Raw genomic sequence first — 18,486 nt, forward strand, 5'->3', positions numbered from 1 at the left:
GCATGGCTAGACGCCAAAGGCGCACAGAACGCTGTTACCTTCCCACCGTAGCGGTCCCTATTTTTCTACTTGCATTTTTACGTGCTTTCGAACTGCTAGGTTGGCAGAAGCTGGGACAAGTAGCAGGCGCTCACTCTGTTATGCGGCACTCGGGATTCGACCTGCCAAACTGCCGACCTTCTGATCAACAAGCTCAGCGTCCTAACCCACTGAGCCACCGCGTCCCATGGGTTATAAATATACACATACATAAACAAAGGCCTCTGAAGAAATAATTTTTTTTTATTTATGACTTTATATTATTTAATAAAATACAGAGTTTATGCTAAACAATTCTATTTCACTTTATGGCAATTATAGTCTTTCAAAGGGGTGAAATATTCCTGTGCATTAAAGCAATTTTGCTTGCAGTAATTTGACTTCTTTTGCATAAGGAAAAAGAATTCATCTCTGTCTCAAATCCCTTGTGAAGCACCTCCAATTTAAATTCTTCAAATTTTACGTTTTTTCCACTCTGGCTTGTCATCTGTTTCATCTTCATCAGATTCTACTTCTGCAAAAACTGTTTTCGGCTGGGTTCTAAAAAAGCATGAAAGAACAATAGCGATTAAACAAGAGCTCTGCAGAAGTGTTCAGGTTTGCTCTTAAAACGAGGGGGGAAAAACTCCCAAATAAATATTCCATCACTTCTTTACTGATGGATTAAGAAATTTCTGCTCTCATCTACCAAAATCTGATTTTTACCTGAATTATAAATAAAGGAACATATGAAAACAAACATCAAAGACATGTATATACACCTCACAACATTTGTTAATATATTGCTGGGATCTTGTATTTTGCAAATGACAGAAAAAGGCTTATGCAAGTAGAAAAATATCCTTTAGATGAATATTTGCACACTATCCTAATAACTATTTTCATATGAATATAAACTGAATTCATCTGAAAAACAGAAGACACTGAAAGCCCGATCAAGATGTCACTGCATATAACACAAAGTTTACATTTCACGAGATACAAAATACATCTGCTCTTTATTTCAGAAACATTTTCCATTTTACTCAATACTTTACGTATAGCTTATAAATTAGTAGTCAAGAAACTCCAAGCAGTGTTAATATAGCTGTATTACATTTATTAAAGACAATGAAATCAATTACTTTTTAGGTATATTTCAAATTATGGTCTGAAAAAATCTTTGGTAGTATCTGTTACTTTATGAACTTCAGTAATCAGGTTCTTCAAAATTCAAATCATGTCTATGTCTATATCAATGGTTCTCAACCTGTGGTCTGCAGATCCGGGGGGGGGATGATGTCATCAAAGGGGGTCTGCGAAGGCTTGAAGAAATGTTATAATTTAAACCTTGAGTTAAGTCTTGGTGAACTGTGACCATGGTACATGGCCACCAAGGGTATTTAAAGGGTGGTGAAGAAAAGGTTGAGAACCACTGATCTATGTCTTTCTGAATATTAAGTATACTGTCTTGAACTGCCATTTTTATGCCCCATGTATCAACAAGCTCTAAATTGTCTAAAACAACAACAAAAAAGGTAATTACTTTGTGTAACTTTAATATTTTTCTGTCTAATGTGGGGATATCATTCCATTCCGATCTCCCATTAGTACCAATTTTCCTAAGAAAAGCCCATTAATATGTCCATAAGTTTTATATGGAACATTGCTTTAGCTTCATTTGGGGCATAAATTCCCAATATCAAAGTCTTAATCCCAAGTAAATTAATTTCCACCCTAACATAGCTGCTATACTCATCAGTGAATATATGATCTGGTTGTAATTGAGGTTTTATGTGCAAAACAATTCCTTTTCTTTTCTTTTTTGTTCCTGCTGAAATAAGTTCTTCAATCAAAAATGTTTAAGTCCAATATTTTATACATTCTTTTCTAATATGTGTTGCTTGTAAGTAAATTATATCTTGTTTTAATTTTTCAAATAATGATTTTTTTTCCTCTTTTGATGGGTTTTTCTTCCATTTATATTTCAGGCCAAAATTTTAGAAAAATGAATACCTGTAGCACATAACTCAATATCATCTTGGTTATTTTTTGTTGCATTTCTGGAGGTATTGAAATGGAATCTTTTTCTGTTTAAGTCTATCAATCAGAAAGAAAGACTCTTTTCTCTTGCACAGTATTCTAATCAGAATTTCTTTAAGCACAGTTGCATCTGTATTATCAATCTTCAATCTTGTATTAAAATGTTGCTGCAGAACTTGGTCTCTTGCCTTCTTCCTGACAAAGTGCACCAGGACATTCCTTGGAACAGGGGTGTCAAACTCACAATGTTAAGTGATGTGTTGTGATGTATCACAACTTTTTTCCATTGCCAGCAATGGGGTGGGCACAGATTTGCCATGATGCATCTGGCCCGCCTTGGAAGATTTCTTAATTTTGCAAATCTTGTATTCATTCTATAAACTTTGTCAATTTCTGCCTCTGTATCTTCTTCATCTATTCCAAAAAATTGATAAGACTTTGATAACCTAATATAATATCCTCACCAAAATCCTTTGGAATTGCTCTGAATCTCACCATATTATCTAAATCATATCTGTTTATACCTTCTGTTTTACTTTTCAAAATTTCCACTTTGTCATTTATTTGATTTTTACATATTCCATTACTTCTACAGATTCTTCCATTTTCTTTAATTTCTTCTTTCTTCCATTCTGCCAACATCTTACCCAATTCCTCAAGCATTTTCTGCAACACTTCTGGTGTAATTCCTCTTTTTTTTTTGCAAGCTGCTCTAATGATCTCCTCCTCCCTTCTCCTGATTTTGTTGCTTTTTCTGACTGTTGCCATTCTAATATTATAATCCAAAAGTGAGAGTAATTATGAGGTAAAAAGTAAAAGGCAAGTTCCTCACCTTTTTTTCTTCTGCTTTATCTTCTGTTGATACTTTAGTCTCAATTTGCACTCTGTAGTTACAGTCACCATCAGTTTGTCTCTTTTTCTTAGCTTCTTTGCTGTCTACACTCTTTAGTATTAATCAAACAAGATTCCCATGAAAGTCCAGTCCATTTATTTATTTTCAATGTTTTATAAATATTTTGCCAAAATTAATCCTTAAAAATCACTGTTCTCTTTCACCATTTAAACTTTCTTGCATCCAATTCTTAGTAAGCTTTTTGCTAGAAATTTAAATGCTTTTAAAAAAAAATCCCCTCCTCTTTTAATCCAGGAAGAATGTTGACTCATTAAGTAGCTTTCTCTTATCATGCCAATCAGAAGATTTCTCTTTAAGTATAGAATCAATTTACAGTTACAATTGATAGTGATTAAGAAAATGAGGCTTTTGCAAACTTCATGTCCGTTATGGGCTGCATTGCGGTCGTGAGCCTGGCAGAAATCTCTTGATGTCCAGGCATGTGAATCATAGATCAACTACAAAAATTTCAGTTCCTGCAGTCTCTCATGAGAAGCAGCTGTTTGGATTGCAGATGGACAATCTCATAATCTTTCTTTATCCAGAGAGACTCCACTGGCCAGAACTCCTTGTATGGCTTCCAATAATAGTCAAAATACCATCCCCCTTCTTCAGATCTTCACATCTAGTTCACCATTGAATTTCACCTGAAAGCTGATAAGAACCTAATCCTGAAATTGCTATTCAACTGCTATGCTTTCAGCTACACAATCTGTACCTTGTTTATACATTACCCAAACCAATAGGTAATCAAGACACGAAAACAAGTTTCTGTATGGAGGTTTTCCAGTACAGAAGTTTTTAAAATAATTAATGTCCCATTAATTGGTAGGGTTGGTAGGGTTCTTGGTAAGGTTCTTTTACAAAAGCAAAAAACAAACTTGGTCCAGGAAAGTGGGTGTGCTCATACAAAGCAAAGTGTCTGATTTATAAATTAATACGGAAAGATAAAGACAACTTTCCTATTCCTTACCCTTACATCGTACAAGCCTATCAAAAGGAAGACTGTAAATTCCTTATAAATTTTATGTTGTCTATATTTATTCATTTTTAATGTATACACTAAAGGGGAAAATAATTCACAAGAAGAATGGCTGTATAATATATTTAATCCAATTTTTGGCATTCAGATGAGTATTAGATGGCTCTGATCCTAACTCACCCTTCTCTAATTCCATTTTGTGCTTTCTCCTTTTTCTAACTTCTTTTCCATCCTCACCAACTCCTGCCTTCTCCCTTTTCTCTTTTAATAGGGCTTCACTCAAGGTAGTTAATGGTGACTGACTTTTGATCAGCAGAATTTGAAGTATGCTCACAACCTCTTTTTATGCTTTTCCTATGGTATGTGGTTTATAAAACTTTAGTATTCAAGCCTGTTTTACAGTAGTATAATCATAATAGCTTCAGAATCCAATCTGGATCGGTCACCAGGATCAGCGGTTTAGTCTTCCAAGCTTTTGGACTTCTGCTGGAGTTCATCCTCAGAGAATTTCTCTCTCACCAGAATCTCTCACACATTCCGGTAGAGAAGTTCCCTGAGGATGGGCTCCAGTACAAGTCTGAAAGCTCGGAAGACTAAACCTCTGGTCCCAGTGGCCAACCTAGATTGGATCCTGTAACATTATCCCAGGACACATATATTTGCCTTCATTCATAATAACTTCTTTGCTATCACATTGCAGGTCCATGTGACCTACAATGCTAGTAATTCCACTAAACTTTCTCACTTAAACATTGTCATCTGATATGTAACTGAACAAATTAGACTTGCCTCCTCCCAATTCTTACCCATCTATGTTGCTAACAAGAAACCATAATGTGAACTGCCCTCTTGAAACAGTAAGCCTTCTGAATTCTGACTGTGGGCTTCAGGGAAGGACGATCAACAACTGTTCAATGTATTATTGCAAAACATCTAGAGAAAATAGGTTTCTGATATGTATAACATTCCCACATTTACAAAAATAAATGTCTGCCCATGGAGAAATTAACTAAATATTTTAGTACAACTTATTGATACTGTTAACAATTTTCTGCAAACTATCGAATAAAAATGGAAGATGGTATTTTTAAATAGATATTCTTCTTATATTCAACTTCACCAGAGTTTAAGGCATATCATCCAATCTCTGCTTTATAAAATATACTTACTTGGAATATGCTGGAGCAACCCAGTAGGGACTTTCTTCTGCTTCTTTTGCATGCCGCAAAATAGCCTCTCGGGGATTGCTATCATCAGTTTTATCCAGTGCAATATTCTTCACTATGTATGACGACAGAGTACCCCCATGAGTCCCAACACGACCACCACGGCCTAATGAGAACAAAGAATAAACAGTTGTGAAAAATGTAAGAGCACACAGGATAGCCATTAAGCAAATATCTATGTATACATACAGATATAAAAAGGTGAATATTCCAGTACATCAACATTTTTAAATTTTTATAGTTTATAGTTTATGCTTGCCAAGTTGATTTGATTTCCCATTATCGCTCTCAACCGTTCTTTGATTAGATTGCACCTAGAATATATTGTCTAGTTTTAGCACCCCATTTTAGGAAGGACATGGATGAACTAATTCAGGAACATGGTGTTGTGATTCAGGGTCAGCCTGTGGGTTCGGCAGTTGGGTCGGACGATTCAGAGGAGGAGGAGGGGGGTGTTGGAGAGCCTCCAGAGGATAGCCCAGAGGCTCCGCAGAGGCCTCAGCCAGGCCCCTCCCATCTGGTTACGACGCAGACCCAGCTGTGTGAGCCTGACAGCGTGGATGAAGATGACCCACAGCTGGCCCTGTTCAAGGACGCCCGACGCAGGAGGCAGTCAATCAGGAGTAAACAGAGGAAGGCAATGGGGCACCTCAGAAGGAGGCAGAGAGAAGCCACGCCTTGAACTGTTTAAAAGGGGAATGTGTGGGAGGGCTGGTTTGCTGAAGGCAACCGTTTGAATAGCTCCTGTTTCATGGTTCGTGTTTCTGTTTGCTCTGTTTTATGTCAATAAATTTGGCAGGCTTAGTTGCAGCCTCTTGCCGTTTTGTAAAGGGGTTGTCCCTGCCTTTTCTGCAGGGCCGGTAGTAGGCTAGTACAGAACACATGGACAGAAAAATGTATGAGGAATCGGTGGAGAAATTGGGCATGTTTCGTGTGGAGAATAAAAATTTTAATTTTAAGAGAAATATAATAGCTGCATTCAAGAATTGGAAAGTCTGTCATGTAGAAAATTCCAATGTTGCAACTATAATAAGAACATTATTATCACAGAAATAGAATATATTTTATGAATGTTACTATTTGTAAGTTGGACACAAAGTGGCATATACATTGGATTAAATAAACGAACTAGATGGGGCAAGGCTGTTCAGAATTTTTCAAGAAAACTAAACTAGAAACAATGGGATTAAATTTGAACATGAATTAGAACAGATGATCTTCAGGAAAAATTCCACAACATTAACAACTATGCCACAACAGAGTACAATGTCCTACAAGATGGTAGACTCTCTTTTGCAATAGATGTTTAAATAAAGATTGGAGGGAAATGTGTCCAGGGTGCTTTAGTAATTGGGTTTTGCATGAGAGAGAGAGCTGAATTAGATAATCTCCCATGTACTTTACAACTTTTGCTTTCTATGATTATATGAAATAAGCATCTAATGGCTTTTGTAGTATTTTGCTGACAGCACATTTCAAAAATCTGGTTACCAGGTCCTGCTACTGGAGGTTCTGGTTTGTGAGATTTCACGGGATCCATTCTGTCCTTTTCCAGCTGTTTTCTTGTACTTCGCTGACGTGGTTCACGAAACATTGGAAGTGCATGAGCTTCATGTGGATAAAAAAGAAAACGTCATATTTAAAAGCAGAGCTTTAAATGTTACACAATGTCCATCATTTTGTTTTGCCACCTACATGTTGCTTATGAAGTGAAACTCTTGAACTAGACATAGTCTTCTAGACATAGAATATTCAGTTGACTAACCAGGATTAAGCAAGGCGTAAGGACTAGTGTAGAATGCCTCCAACTTTGAAGGAATTATTTTGTACTGTAGAAATTATTAAGTATAATCTTGCTCTGAGAGTACACAAAATATTCTTAAGAAGTTAACCTAAACTGTAATTTTAAGGGAACCTGTCTCCAAAATAATAGAATAACAGACTTAAAAGGGACCTTAGAGATCTTCTAGACCAAGGGTCCTAACCCCCAGGGCCGTGACCCATGGCCTATTCGGAATTGGGCCATGTGAGTGACTGGCTGGAGCCTTTGCACAGCTCAACTTGCACAAGTGGCAGGCTAGTAGGCAGTTACAGGTGTTGGTGCTGGCCCATTGGTTGCACAAGGGCTGCGTGCGTGCATGCACGCCAGCCCGCTGTTTATATGGCCCAGTTTCTCTCTCCCCACCCCACCTCAGCCAGGCCACTAAGCTGCAAAGGTTGAGGACCACTGTTCTAATCCCAACTTTGGTCTAGTCCAAACCTCTTCACAAAATTTATATTAGTCAAAGTTAGAAAGCCAGTGTAGCATAATGGTTACCAACACCAAATTATAAACTCAGAGCATTTATATCTTAGCCATAAAGCCAAATGAGAACTTTGGGCCAGTCACTCCCTCTTAGCTCTACAAAGAAAGCAATAGTATAAAACCACTTTCAAAAATGGCAAGAAAAATCCAAGGGCTTGTCCAGGTAGCTACTGAAAGTCAAAACTGTCTTGAGCACCAACGAAACAAAAACAGAAAAACAAACAAACAAAACCCTCTCCACTCCCTTCAAATATTAAAAAAGAGGATTTTTGTTCCAGACTTCACCCGTGTACAAATAGGAGAGAACAACGGAAACATTTTCAAATTAGGGAAAGGTTTGGTGATAGCAGTAAAACCAATAAATTCCTCAAAGAACTTGCAACATTATTGTAATTATGCTCTAATTTGGAAGAACAAAAGATAAAAACAAAAGTTGGGGGTTATAAGCCCAACACATGCCATAGCAATAAGCTACTGCTGCAAGCAAGTCCCCAGAAATAGGAGGAAGAGAGGAATGCCTTCTTTGAGGCAGCCTTTTTGAGAAAAATCGATTTAAGTATTGTGTCTTAATTTAAGGCAGCATCTTTAAGGCAGAATATTTAAGGCAGCATCCAGAAGGGAAAACACTGCACCTTTAAAAGAGATGTAAAACTGGGATCCCATGAATGGTCTCCACTGTTTTCCAAACATAGTAAAGTATTCCAGTAAGGATTAGTAAAAGGTAAAGGTTCCCCCGCACATGCGTGCTAGTTGTTTCCGACTCTAGGGGCCGGTGCTCATCTCCGTTTCAAAGCTGAAGAGCCAGCGTTTGTCTCCGTGGTCATGTGGCCGGCATGACTAGATGCCAAAGGCTCACAGAACGCTGTTACCTTCCCACCGTAGTGGTCCTTATTTTTCTACTTGCATTTTTACGTGCTTTCGAACTGCTAGGTTAGCAGGAGCTGGGACGAGTAACAGGCAGTCACTCTGTTATGCGGCACTCAGGATTCGACCCGCCAAACTGCCAACCATCTGATCGACAAGCTCAGCGTCCTAACCCACTGAGCCACCGTATCCCTAAAGGATTAGTAGCTGGCCCTAAAAACCAAGCTAAAGGTTTTGGAGAAGATTACATTTTCTGATCTTATATTTGGGACAAACTGAGCAAGAAGCCTGCCCTGGACCCGGCTGTATTGAACAACTTTCGTCCTGTCTCCAACCTTCGCTTTCTTGCGAAGGTTGTTGAGAGTGTGGTGGCGCATCAGCTCCCTCTGGTCCTGGATGAAGCGGATTATCTAGACCCGTACCAATCGGGTTTCAGGCCCGGGCACAGCACGGAGACGGCATTGGTCGCGCTGGTGAATGATCTCTGGAGGGCTCGGGACAGGGGGCATTCCTCTGTCCTAGTCCTATTAGACCTCTCGGCGGCTTTCGATACCATCGACCATGGTATCTTGCTGCGGCGTCTCAGGGGATTGGGAGTGGGAGGCACAGTTTTACAGTGGTTCTCCTCCTATCTCTTGGGACGTTCGCAGTCGGTGTTGGCAGGGGGGCAGAGGTCGACCGCGAGGTCTCTCATTTGTGGAGTTCCTCAGGGGTCGGTCCTCTCGCCTCTCCTGTTCAACATCTACATGAAGCCGCTGGGTGAGATCATTCGTGGCTTTGGAGTTGGGTATCATCAGTATGCTGATGATACCCAACTTTTCTTTTCGACCCCAAACCACCCCAGTGATGCCCTCAACGTGATGTCCCGTTGCCTGGAGGCGGTTCGGGTCTGGATGGGGAGGAACAGACTCCAACTCAACCCCGACAAGACTGAGTGGCTTTGCATACCTTCATCCCGGGTTTATTCGGACATTCCACCTCTGGCTATGGGGGGTGAACTATTACCCCCCGTAGATGGGGCTCGCAATTTGGGGGTCCTCCTAGATTCACGGCTCACCTTGGAAGACCATATAGGAGCTGTGACTAGGGGGGCCTTCGCACAGGTTCGCCTGGTGCGTCAGTTGCGGCCCTATCTTAGCCGGGATGATCTATGCACGGTCACTCATGCGCTCGTGTCCTCTCGTCTGGACTACTGCAATGCTCTCTACATGGGGCTGCCCTTGAGGACCACCCGGAAGCTCCAACTGGTACAGAATGCAGCCGCGAGAGTGGTGTTGGGAGTCTCCCGATACTCCCACGTTACACCTCTGCTCCGTGAGCTGCATTGGTTGCCAGTTGTCTTCCGGGTGAGATTCAAGGTACTGGTAACGGTGTTCAAAGCACTCCATGGCATGGGGCCGGAGTACCTCAGGGAACATCTGCTGCCGGCATCAAGCTCCCTGCGCCCTGTGCGTTCCCACAGAGAGGGCCTCCTCAGGGTGCCACCGATCAGAGAATGTCGATTGGTGGCCCCCAGGGGGAGATCCTTCTCTGTGGGCGCTCCGGAGCTGTGGAATCAGCTACCGGTAGAGCTCCGGATGGCGCCCGATCTTCGCTCCTTTCGTCGCGATCTTAAGACATTTCTGTTTGTACAAGCTGGCCTAGCCTGATGGGGATTGCTGGGGTTGTTTTATCTTTGGTCTTTTAATTTTTCTTGGGGTTTTTAGCACTGTATTTCCATTGTTTTTAACTAGGGCAATTGTTTAATCTTTTTTAATGTTTGTATTTGCTATTTTATTCTGCCCTGTGAACCGCCCTGAGTCCTCAGGGAGAAGGGCGGTATATAAATGTTATTAAATTAAATTAAAATTAAAATGTCTTTTTTAAAAGCTTAGCACATAGTGGTGGTACATGTGGTTGAATAAAGCTACCTACTTCCCTCTCTTCCTCCAAACAGCTGATAAGCCACTTTAGCTCTTTTTAAAAAGTCTTTCATGACCCTTTGTATTAAGTGTCTTAATACATTAGGATAAAACATTCTATACTTATTGAAGAGGTTCAAAAGGAACCTACGTGTTATAATATAGTCTTGTGTGAGAGTCTCTGCTTGTCTCTCTTTTCTTTTAGTCTTCACAACACACAGCTTTGCTCCCCTAGGGGTGATAAAAGGATTAAAAAAGATTATTATAAATGCTATAAAAAAGAAGGAACATTTTATCATACATGGCAAAATTAGTCTCAAAAATATTGGAAGAAAAGCATCCAAATATCTAGAAAGGTCCTAAAAATAAAATTTGAACTGAAACCACAAATAGTCTAATTAGGTATAATTCCAGAAACCATAAATGGAAAATATCACAATTTACTAAGATCTGTGTTGAAAGCTGCAAGAACAAATTTGGCAAACATTGGGGAAGAGGAACTTTGCAGATTGGGGATTTTGGAGATCAAATTTGGAGAACATACAGCAATGGCAAAGTTGACAGTATATATCCATAAGAGGAGTCCAACCAACTGGAAGGAAGAAGATTAATGTGGATTTTAAAAAATCATTATGTTAGACATGCCAGATTGAGAATATGGAATAGATAGAAACCCAAGTTGTACCTCAAAACACTATGGTGTCCTTTTAGCACAAGAAGCACTTTGTCGACAAGAAAAAATAGGCAAACACAAATGGGTAATTTATCATGAGATACTATGATTTTGTCAGGGTGAATATAAAATAAAATTAAGAGAACAACTGATGGCAGAGTGACATAGTTATCAATGCTTCTTTTATTTATTAGAAAGATTTAGACAAAAGAGTTCTATGCTTTTGATCATTGTAGGACTGAGTTTGTAATAGAAAATGTATTCAAAGTTGGCACAGGTAGTTGCTAAACTATATAAACTTTTACTGAAACTTGAAATAGAATAAGTAAAAGAATCTATGAGAAACTGGGCTAAAAGTTTGGTTAAAATATACAGAAGGATCAATGGGAAAATATGGGATTGAAATTATTGAAACCTATACTAGGTTATAATCTAAAAAGATTTTTTTATAAAATGATGTATAATTTATATATATCCTCAAAGAAATTGTCTAGAATACATAAATTTACATTAACTGTGAAGCACAAGATGGGACATTTTCATGTTTGGTAGACATAAAAAGCTGGGAAATTTTTGATTTACATATACTCACTGATTCAGAAGGTTTTAAAAATTAATATACAATTGAGATCAGAGGTTCTTCTTTGGGGATTGTTAAATAAACAGTTGGGAAAAAAGCCATGGAATTTTGTATTGTATATGGTAACTGCAGCAAGATTATTGTATGCACAAAAATGGAAAGAGAGGGTACTACTCACAATATTACTACTCATAATAGAGAAATGTTGCTAAAGATGGTGGAACTGGCTGAGATAGCTAAACTGACTTCTTTTATCAGAGAAAAGGCAGTATTTACATTTATTGCTGACTGGTAACCTCTTGTGGACTTTTTGCATAAAAAAGAAAAAATATGATTTATGATTAGACAAGATAGATTATAGAAAGAAGAGAGTTATGTTTTGACCATAAAATAAGATAAATTTATAATTGTGTTTGTAACTGTAAGATCAGAAGCTACGTACTTCTTTGTACATTTTTTTTCTTTTTTAATTTTCTTTTACCTTTTTTTCCTTTCTTGCACTTTTAACTTTCTCTTTGATTTCTCTCTTTTTCTCTTCTTTCTCCTACTTTATATTAGTTTGTATTGTTTTTTTTTATAATTGGTTGGTCTTTTAAAAAAATCTTTAATGAAATAAATCTCCCGCTGTCCCCCACTCCAGGAAGGAGGCAATGGCAAACCACTTCCCAGAAATCTTGCCAAGACTACTGCAGGGACTAGCACAGTCACTAAGGGTTTTTTTTTAAAGGTCTATGTATTACTGGAAGACCAGGTTAGGGACAGATCATCATGGAGAAAATTTATTTATGTGATTGGTAGAAGTCAACAACAACTTGATGGCACGTAATCAATCAAAGATTATAGATGGATTTATGCATGAATTTAAACCTGATTTCAGTGGTTAGGTCAAAATGGTGGTGGTTTTCACCACCTTAGAGCAAGACAGCCAACTTGGTATAGTGTTTAAGGCAACAGGCTAAAACTCAGGAGACGGTGAGTTCTGCTCTCACCTTAGTCATAAGGTCAGCTTAGTGACCTTGGGCCAGTCCCTCTCTCAGCCTAGAAAGGAAGCAATGACAAACTACTTCTGAAATCCTGCTAAGAAAACTTGAAGGACTTGTCCAGGTGGTCGCCAGGAATTAAGACTCACTTAAAGGCACCAAAATAAAGGACAGTTTCTTTCCTTATTTAACAGATTTATAGGTCACACCAATTTCAACTGAAAAGTTGGATCGTTTGTGAAGTACAGTACATAATGAGAATTAGGATTTCTACACTTTTTCCAGTTGTGTGTCCAAAAAGAGAAATTGGGGAATTTACATTTCTGTTTTTATTTGGCTATGGTTAGTTGAGTCATCCGGACCAATGAACAGTGGTAATAATTACCACAGCTAGTTTCAAAGAAAGTCCATCTGTAATTAGTGAAGCTGGCTTGCTTAGATTAATCATAATTTTAGCTCTTTCTGCAATTTATAGCTTCTCAAAAGCAAAAATGAATGCCTCTGAAGATCCTCTCCTTGGCTAAGCTAGGTGGAAGAAAACCAAAAATCTGTGATTTTAATGATTTAAGTAAAAACGTTCTACCAAGAGTAGCCAGAATATGGCCTTTTACTGACACAGAATTTGCCTAACAATTTCATGAACCAATTAATGTATTTTGGAAGTTGATGTCCACACATAAAGTTGTTGAGGTTAAGAAAGACTGCTCTAGGGCAATGTGCTTTGCTGGCTGGGGGAATTCTGGGAGTTGAAGTCCACCCATCTTCAAGGGGCCCAGGTTGAGAAATATTACTCTAGGTCTAGGAGATGCCTGGGTCATAACATAATCAGATATAAAAAGTATATACTTTTATATCTTTAAGCCAAGATGGAATCTTCCCCAAGACCCCATCTTAACTCTAAGAGTCCTTGGCATTGCAAAGGCTTGAGATATGGTGCAAGGTTTACTGACCAAACAGCTATCTGAGTTGCAGAGTTTCGAATGATGGACTATCTGTGAAGATCTAGATCAGGGGTCAGCAACCCGAAACAGTGAAAGAGCCACTCAGAACCGGTTCCCTCACAAAAGGAAAAACTGGGAGCCTCAAAAAATGTGTGTGACTGAAGAGTGGAGCCAAGGCGAGATATGCACCTACCCTGCATATTTGAATTGATTGGTTGAAATTTTTTAGTCCCACTCTTTTTTTTTTTTGGACTGCACATGGCAGAGGACTGGAAGCCGCAGGAGATGGCTGAAAGAGCCGCATGCAGCTCCGGAGCCGCGGGTTGCAGACCTGTGATATAGATTGTCAAAACAGCCTTTCCTAATGTGATACCCTCCCTACCTATGCAAGGGTTGATAGGGCCATACTGAAAATGCCTGGAGAAAATCAGACAATCATCATTATTTATATTTCCTATTTCAGTGTTGGCGAACATATGGCACGCGTGCCAGAGGAGGCACTCAGAGCCCTCTCTGTGGGCATGTGCACTGCCGCCACTAGCAGCTCGTGTAGGTCCCTTAGGATGCCGTTGCCACTGCCTGGAGCAGCAACCCCACCCAGCACAAAGCAGGCAAAATGGCTGGCTAGCAAGCTCGAGTAGAGGTGTTAAATCATCGAGATGGCCACCCACCCAGTCTGCTGTGACCACCCTGGCCACACCCACCCAGTGGGCCAAACCCCCACCCTCCCAAAAGGGACCACAATGCTGATGCAGCCCTGGCACTTTGCAATAAATAAGTGGGTTTGGGGTTGCAGTTTGGGCACTCAGTCTCTAAAAGGTTCGTCACCACTGTCTTATATTGTAGCACAGAGTGAGGACCAGGGGTACACAGGGAAGCGATACCTCGAGGATCACCTGCTGCCGGCGTCGACTCCCCTCCGCCCTGTGCGCGCCCACAGAGAGGGCCTCCTCAGGGTGCCTCCTGTCAAGGAATGTCGACTGGCGGCCCCCAGGGGGAGGGCCTTCTCTGTGGGTGCTCCGGCGTTATGGAACCAACTGCCGGTCGAGCTCCGGATGGCATCAGACCTCCGATCCTTCCGTCGCGGGTTGAAGACCCATTTATTTGAACTAGCGGGTCTGGCCTGATGGGGGTACTTGGGTTTTTTATTGGTTTGTTTTATTATTCTGGTTTTAACTTGGGCATTAATTTAATTATTTTTTAATGTTTGTATTGGTGTTCATATTTATGCCCTGTGAACCGCCCTGAGTCCCTTTGGGAGAAGGGCGGTATAAAAATCTCAATAAATCTAAATCTAAATCTAAGTAGGATCAAAGGGTTAGAATGACTATGTCATTGAAGACGTGCCCCTTTTATATCTGATGCATGCATGCAATTAAGTTGGAGCATCAATCAAGAAGTTACAGTAGCCATCTTGACCACTTCCCTCTGCAGAAAATTGGAAAATGGTAGGCTCTCAACAACTAAGATTTTCAACCCAATGCTAGGTTACAATTCTTTTTAAAAACTTCCACCCTTTCACTTACAGAATCACATATGTGGGAAGTTGTTCTGGATTTATTCCCACAGTTATGAGTCTAATCGCCCCATAAGCATTTTTCTTTTTTTGTTTTATTTTGAGATGAAAAGTTACATTTTATCCTGTAAAAAGCACTTTTCTACCCTCAGGGAAATAAAAGTGCTATAGAATATTTCCGTAATGGTTACAATACTACAAAATGACAGGAAGATGTTCAAATGTCCAAATTCAATGATGACAGAAAATTTTACATTAAAAAAAGATGAGAATGAGCAGAAAAACCATATATTTGACATTTTTCATTTTCACATTGACTTTTTTGTGGTAACATTTTGCAGCAGGGGCTGCAAAAACAGTGAGACAGACCAGAAATCTGGTTGTTGTTTTTTTTCATTACTGTCTGAGTAAAGAGCCCAGCTGCATAAATATATTACACAAATGCATGTTGGGGGAAAAAACTACCTGGGAATCAGACTTTTACCAATTCAGAAACAATCTCCTGGGTGCTGCCTTTGCTGCTTGCAGAAAAAAAAATCCCATTAGTTCTAAAATTAAAAACAGTGGTTTTATTCTGGAGAACAACAAACTATACGTGATTTAATCTTGAAAACCAAGATTAAAACATCATCTCCTATTTTAGACATAATGGGAAATTCTTTTTTATAAAGTTATCAGGCTCACAAGCACCAAAGTCAACTGGGGACAAGAACGCTAGGCCTGGACAGGATATTTAATTCTCAGTTTAACAAATCACCCAGGAGATACGAGTTGTTGTTTTTGGTTCATTACACTGGTGACACTTCTGCAATTTTCAGATGCAGCATTCCAAAAATGTTAATACAGATAATGCTAAGTTCCAATGTATTTTTGAACCACAAATTGTACATTTTAAAAAGAACGCAAACAGATTTCAATAGGATCTCATCCATCTATCTAATCTATCTATCTAATCTATCTATCTATCTATCTATCTATCTATCTATCTATCTATCTATCTATCATCTATCCATCCATCCATCCATCCATCCATCCATCCATCCATCCATCCATGAAATCAGATCACAATACAATAATTTCTGGGGTTTTTATAAAAGCTGCGGGGACAGGAGTTGTTCTGCTGGGATCTGAGAGATGATACCATGCAAGGTGGATTAGTGCATCCTACTGTAATGTTTTAATTGTTATCTGAATTTTTTATTGTGGCTTATTAGCTTTGTTTTATGATTTTAAATCAGCAAGGGTCATAACATTTTTGTGACATCCAAATGAAAAAAAATGAATATATTTACTACCTTTGACTTTTGAACGGATCGTAGTATACTTTTGCTAATCCATTTCCTGTTCCAACCATGATTTGGTTCAGTTTAGGATGCCAGAGACACCGAACGACACTCTGTAAAGTGAGATGGCAATGGAAATCAACAGAAGATCTGGATACACAGGTTTTCAGTTCCAATAAAACAGACATGGGTATTCTGCAGCCCATGACCCTGTCTGGCCTATGGTGGCAGGCAATGGCAGAGGGCAGGGTGGCGTCAGGGGCAGAAAGGCAGGGCAGCATCAGCAGTGTGTGGGGCGGTGGTGGTCCTCCACAACAGTCCCAGTTTCTCATGCAGCCCCTTGGGAAAAAAATCAATTGTCCAGCCCTGCAATAAAAACTTGTCACAATTGAGGCATCCTTAATCTCCAGTTAGAATTACTTCCATGAAGAAATAACTACAACAAAGAATTCTGACTTCCATACCACACTAATGAATATTAACAGGCGGCGATATATTCAGCTAGATATTTTCTCCAGTATGCAAGGGGGATTAGTCTGCAAAAGTAGGGTAGTTCTTCAGATAGTTCAGAACTGTTTAGGAACTCAATAACACAATGGCAACAACATGAAAATGGCTGCCACTACACAACCTTCAGCAAATGCCTCAGAGAAATCTGACCACAGTGATTTGCACTACTTTCAGCCTGCATTTGGCACTCTTCATTCTGTGCCCTCAACAGAGACAGCCACATTCAAAGCATGACTCCTGTAATGTTATTTAGAAAGATACAGAATATAGATTTAGTTATCAGGTTCATTTGAATCTGGACTCTTAACAGTGCAGAATTTCCTCTTAACAGTGAAGAGAGAATTGGACAGTTTACTAGGAGATAAGAGATACAAGAACAATTATAAAATAGATGTATTTCTGCTTCATTGTATTATGCATGTATTTTTGTATGTATGAATGGGCATAGTACCTTGTGTTCCTTTTCTTCATTACGCTGTCTTTTTTTTTTTTTTGCTATCTTGTGTTTGTAAATACGACAGAAGCCTTTTGCCAAATTTGGGATATTATTTATGAAAACAAGGTTGAGGAGAAAAAAATTATTCTTATATCTGAAATGATTGTTTCTGGTTTCCTTTTTGTTTTATTTACGTGTATTTACATTTAAAATTTGCCACATTTCCTGACTGTGCACAACACAAATGTTTTACTATACAAACTATATAACAAGCATAAATAAAACAAAAAAAAGTAAACAAATCTTTATTTCATTCTTGGCAATTGTCTCCTCCTCATCTCTTCTATTTGTTTTAAACCATTGTTAATAGTTTGCCTAGTTCAAAACAGGACAGCCACTTTAGTGTAGTGGTTAAAGCATCAGGCTCAAAACTGGGAGATTGGGAATTTAGTCCTGAGTTAGGAGCAAAGCCAGCTGAGTGACCTTGGCCAGTCCCTCTCTCTCATCCCTAGGAAAGAAGTAATGGCAAGCCAGGAGAACTGCAGGAACTTGTCTAAACAGTCACCCGGATTCAAACACCTACTGGAAGGATTCCATCGTCCAAAAAATATTCAGCATAGACTTGTAAATAGATATAAGACTAGAGCTTCTATATCATGAAAGAAACAAAAAAACATAATGTAACCTATACAGTGGTACCTCAGTGCTCATCGTTAATTGACTCCGGGAGGTGCAATGAGTACCAAAAACGATGAGTACCAAACAATATTTTCCCCATGAGGAATAATATAGTGAGTCACAAGGCAGCCAATACTGACAAGTTCTAGCTTGTGCATTGAGTACCAAACAAATGATGAGTATCGGGACAAAATTTTCATGTCGAAATGTGTTGAGTACCAAATTCAATGAGCTTCAAAGCAGTTGAGTACCAAAGTATCACCGTATATCATCAATATTGCTTAATTCAGGATTCTCAATTAAAATCTCCAAATAAAAGACATCAACAGATGCTAGTAACAAAGCTACTTATCTTTTGAGATTAAAAAAAATCCAAATCGTCATACTTTTCCTTGAGCTGGGCTCTCATTTATGTCTTTTTGTAAGTATGAATTAAATGCTTTGCTTTTTTCATTTTTATATTTTACAACAAAGCTCCAAATGAGACAGCTGTTGCTTATATTTCAACTGCACCCAAGAGACAATTAGCTGAATTAGTGTTGTTGCAAGTGCTATAATTAAAAGCCAGTTATAGGATTTGAAATACATCTTCAATCAGATTTTGCTTCTTGCCCAAAGTCAACATACAGAGGCAATTTTGTGCATTTTGTTTTCACAA

General features: G+C 39.0%; 1 protein-coding gene across 1 annotated transcript in view; it reads right to left on the minus strand.

The window, feature by feature from the left end:
* Positions 1 to 215: 215 nt before the first annotated feature.
* WDR70 (WD repeat domain 70) overlaps positions 216 to 18,486 on the minus strand; it is a 117,874-nt gene continuing 99,603 nt past the window's right edge. The window contains exons 14-18 of the mRNA XM_083353526.1: positions 16,217 to 16,317; positions 10,383 to 10,462; positions 6,653 to 6,769; positions 5,105 to 5,267; positions 216 to 579 (exon numbers count right to left, since the gene is read on the minus strand). Coding sequence (XP_083209652.1) covers positions 492 to 579; positions 5,105 to 5,267; positions 6,653 to 6,769; positions 10,383 to 10,462; positions 16,217 to 16,317 — 549 coding nt within the window. The 3' untranslated portion in view covers positions 216 to 491. The remainder of the gene's footprint in view (positions 580 to 5,104; positions 5,268 to 6,652; positions 6,770 to 10,382; positions 10,463 to 16,216; positions 16,318 to 18,486) is intronic.

Source organism: Vipera ursinii, assembly GCF_947247035.1.
Source record: "Vipera ursinii genome assembly, chromosome: 2".
Taxonomy (NCBI): domain Eukaryota; kingdom Metazoa; phylum Chordata; class Lepidosauria; order Squamata; family Viperidae; genus Vipera; species Vipera ursinii.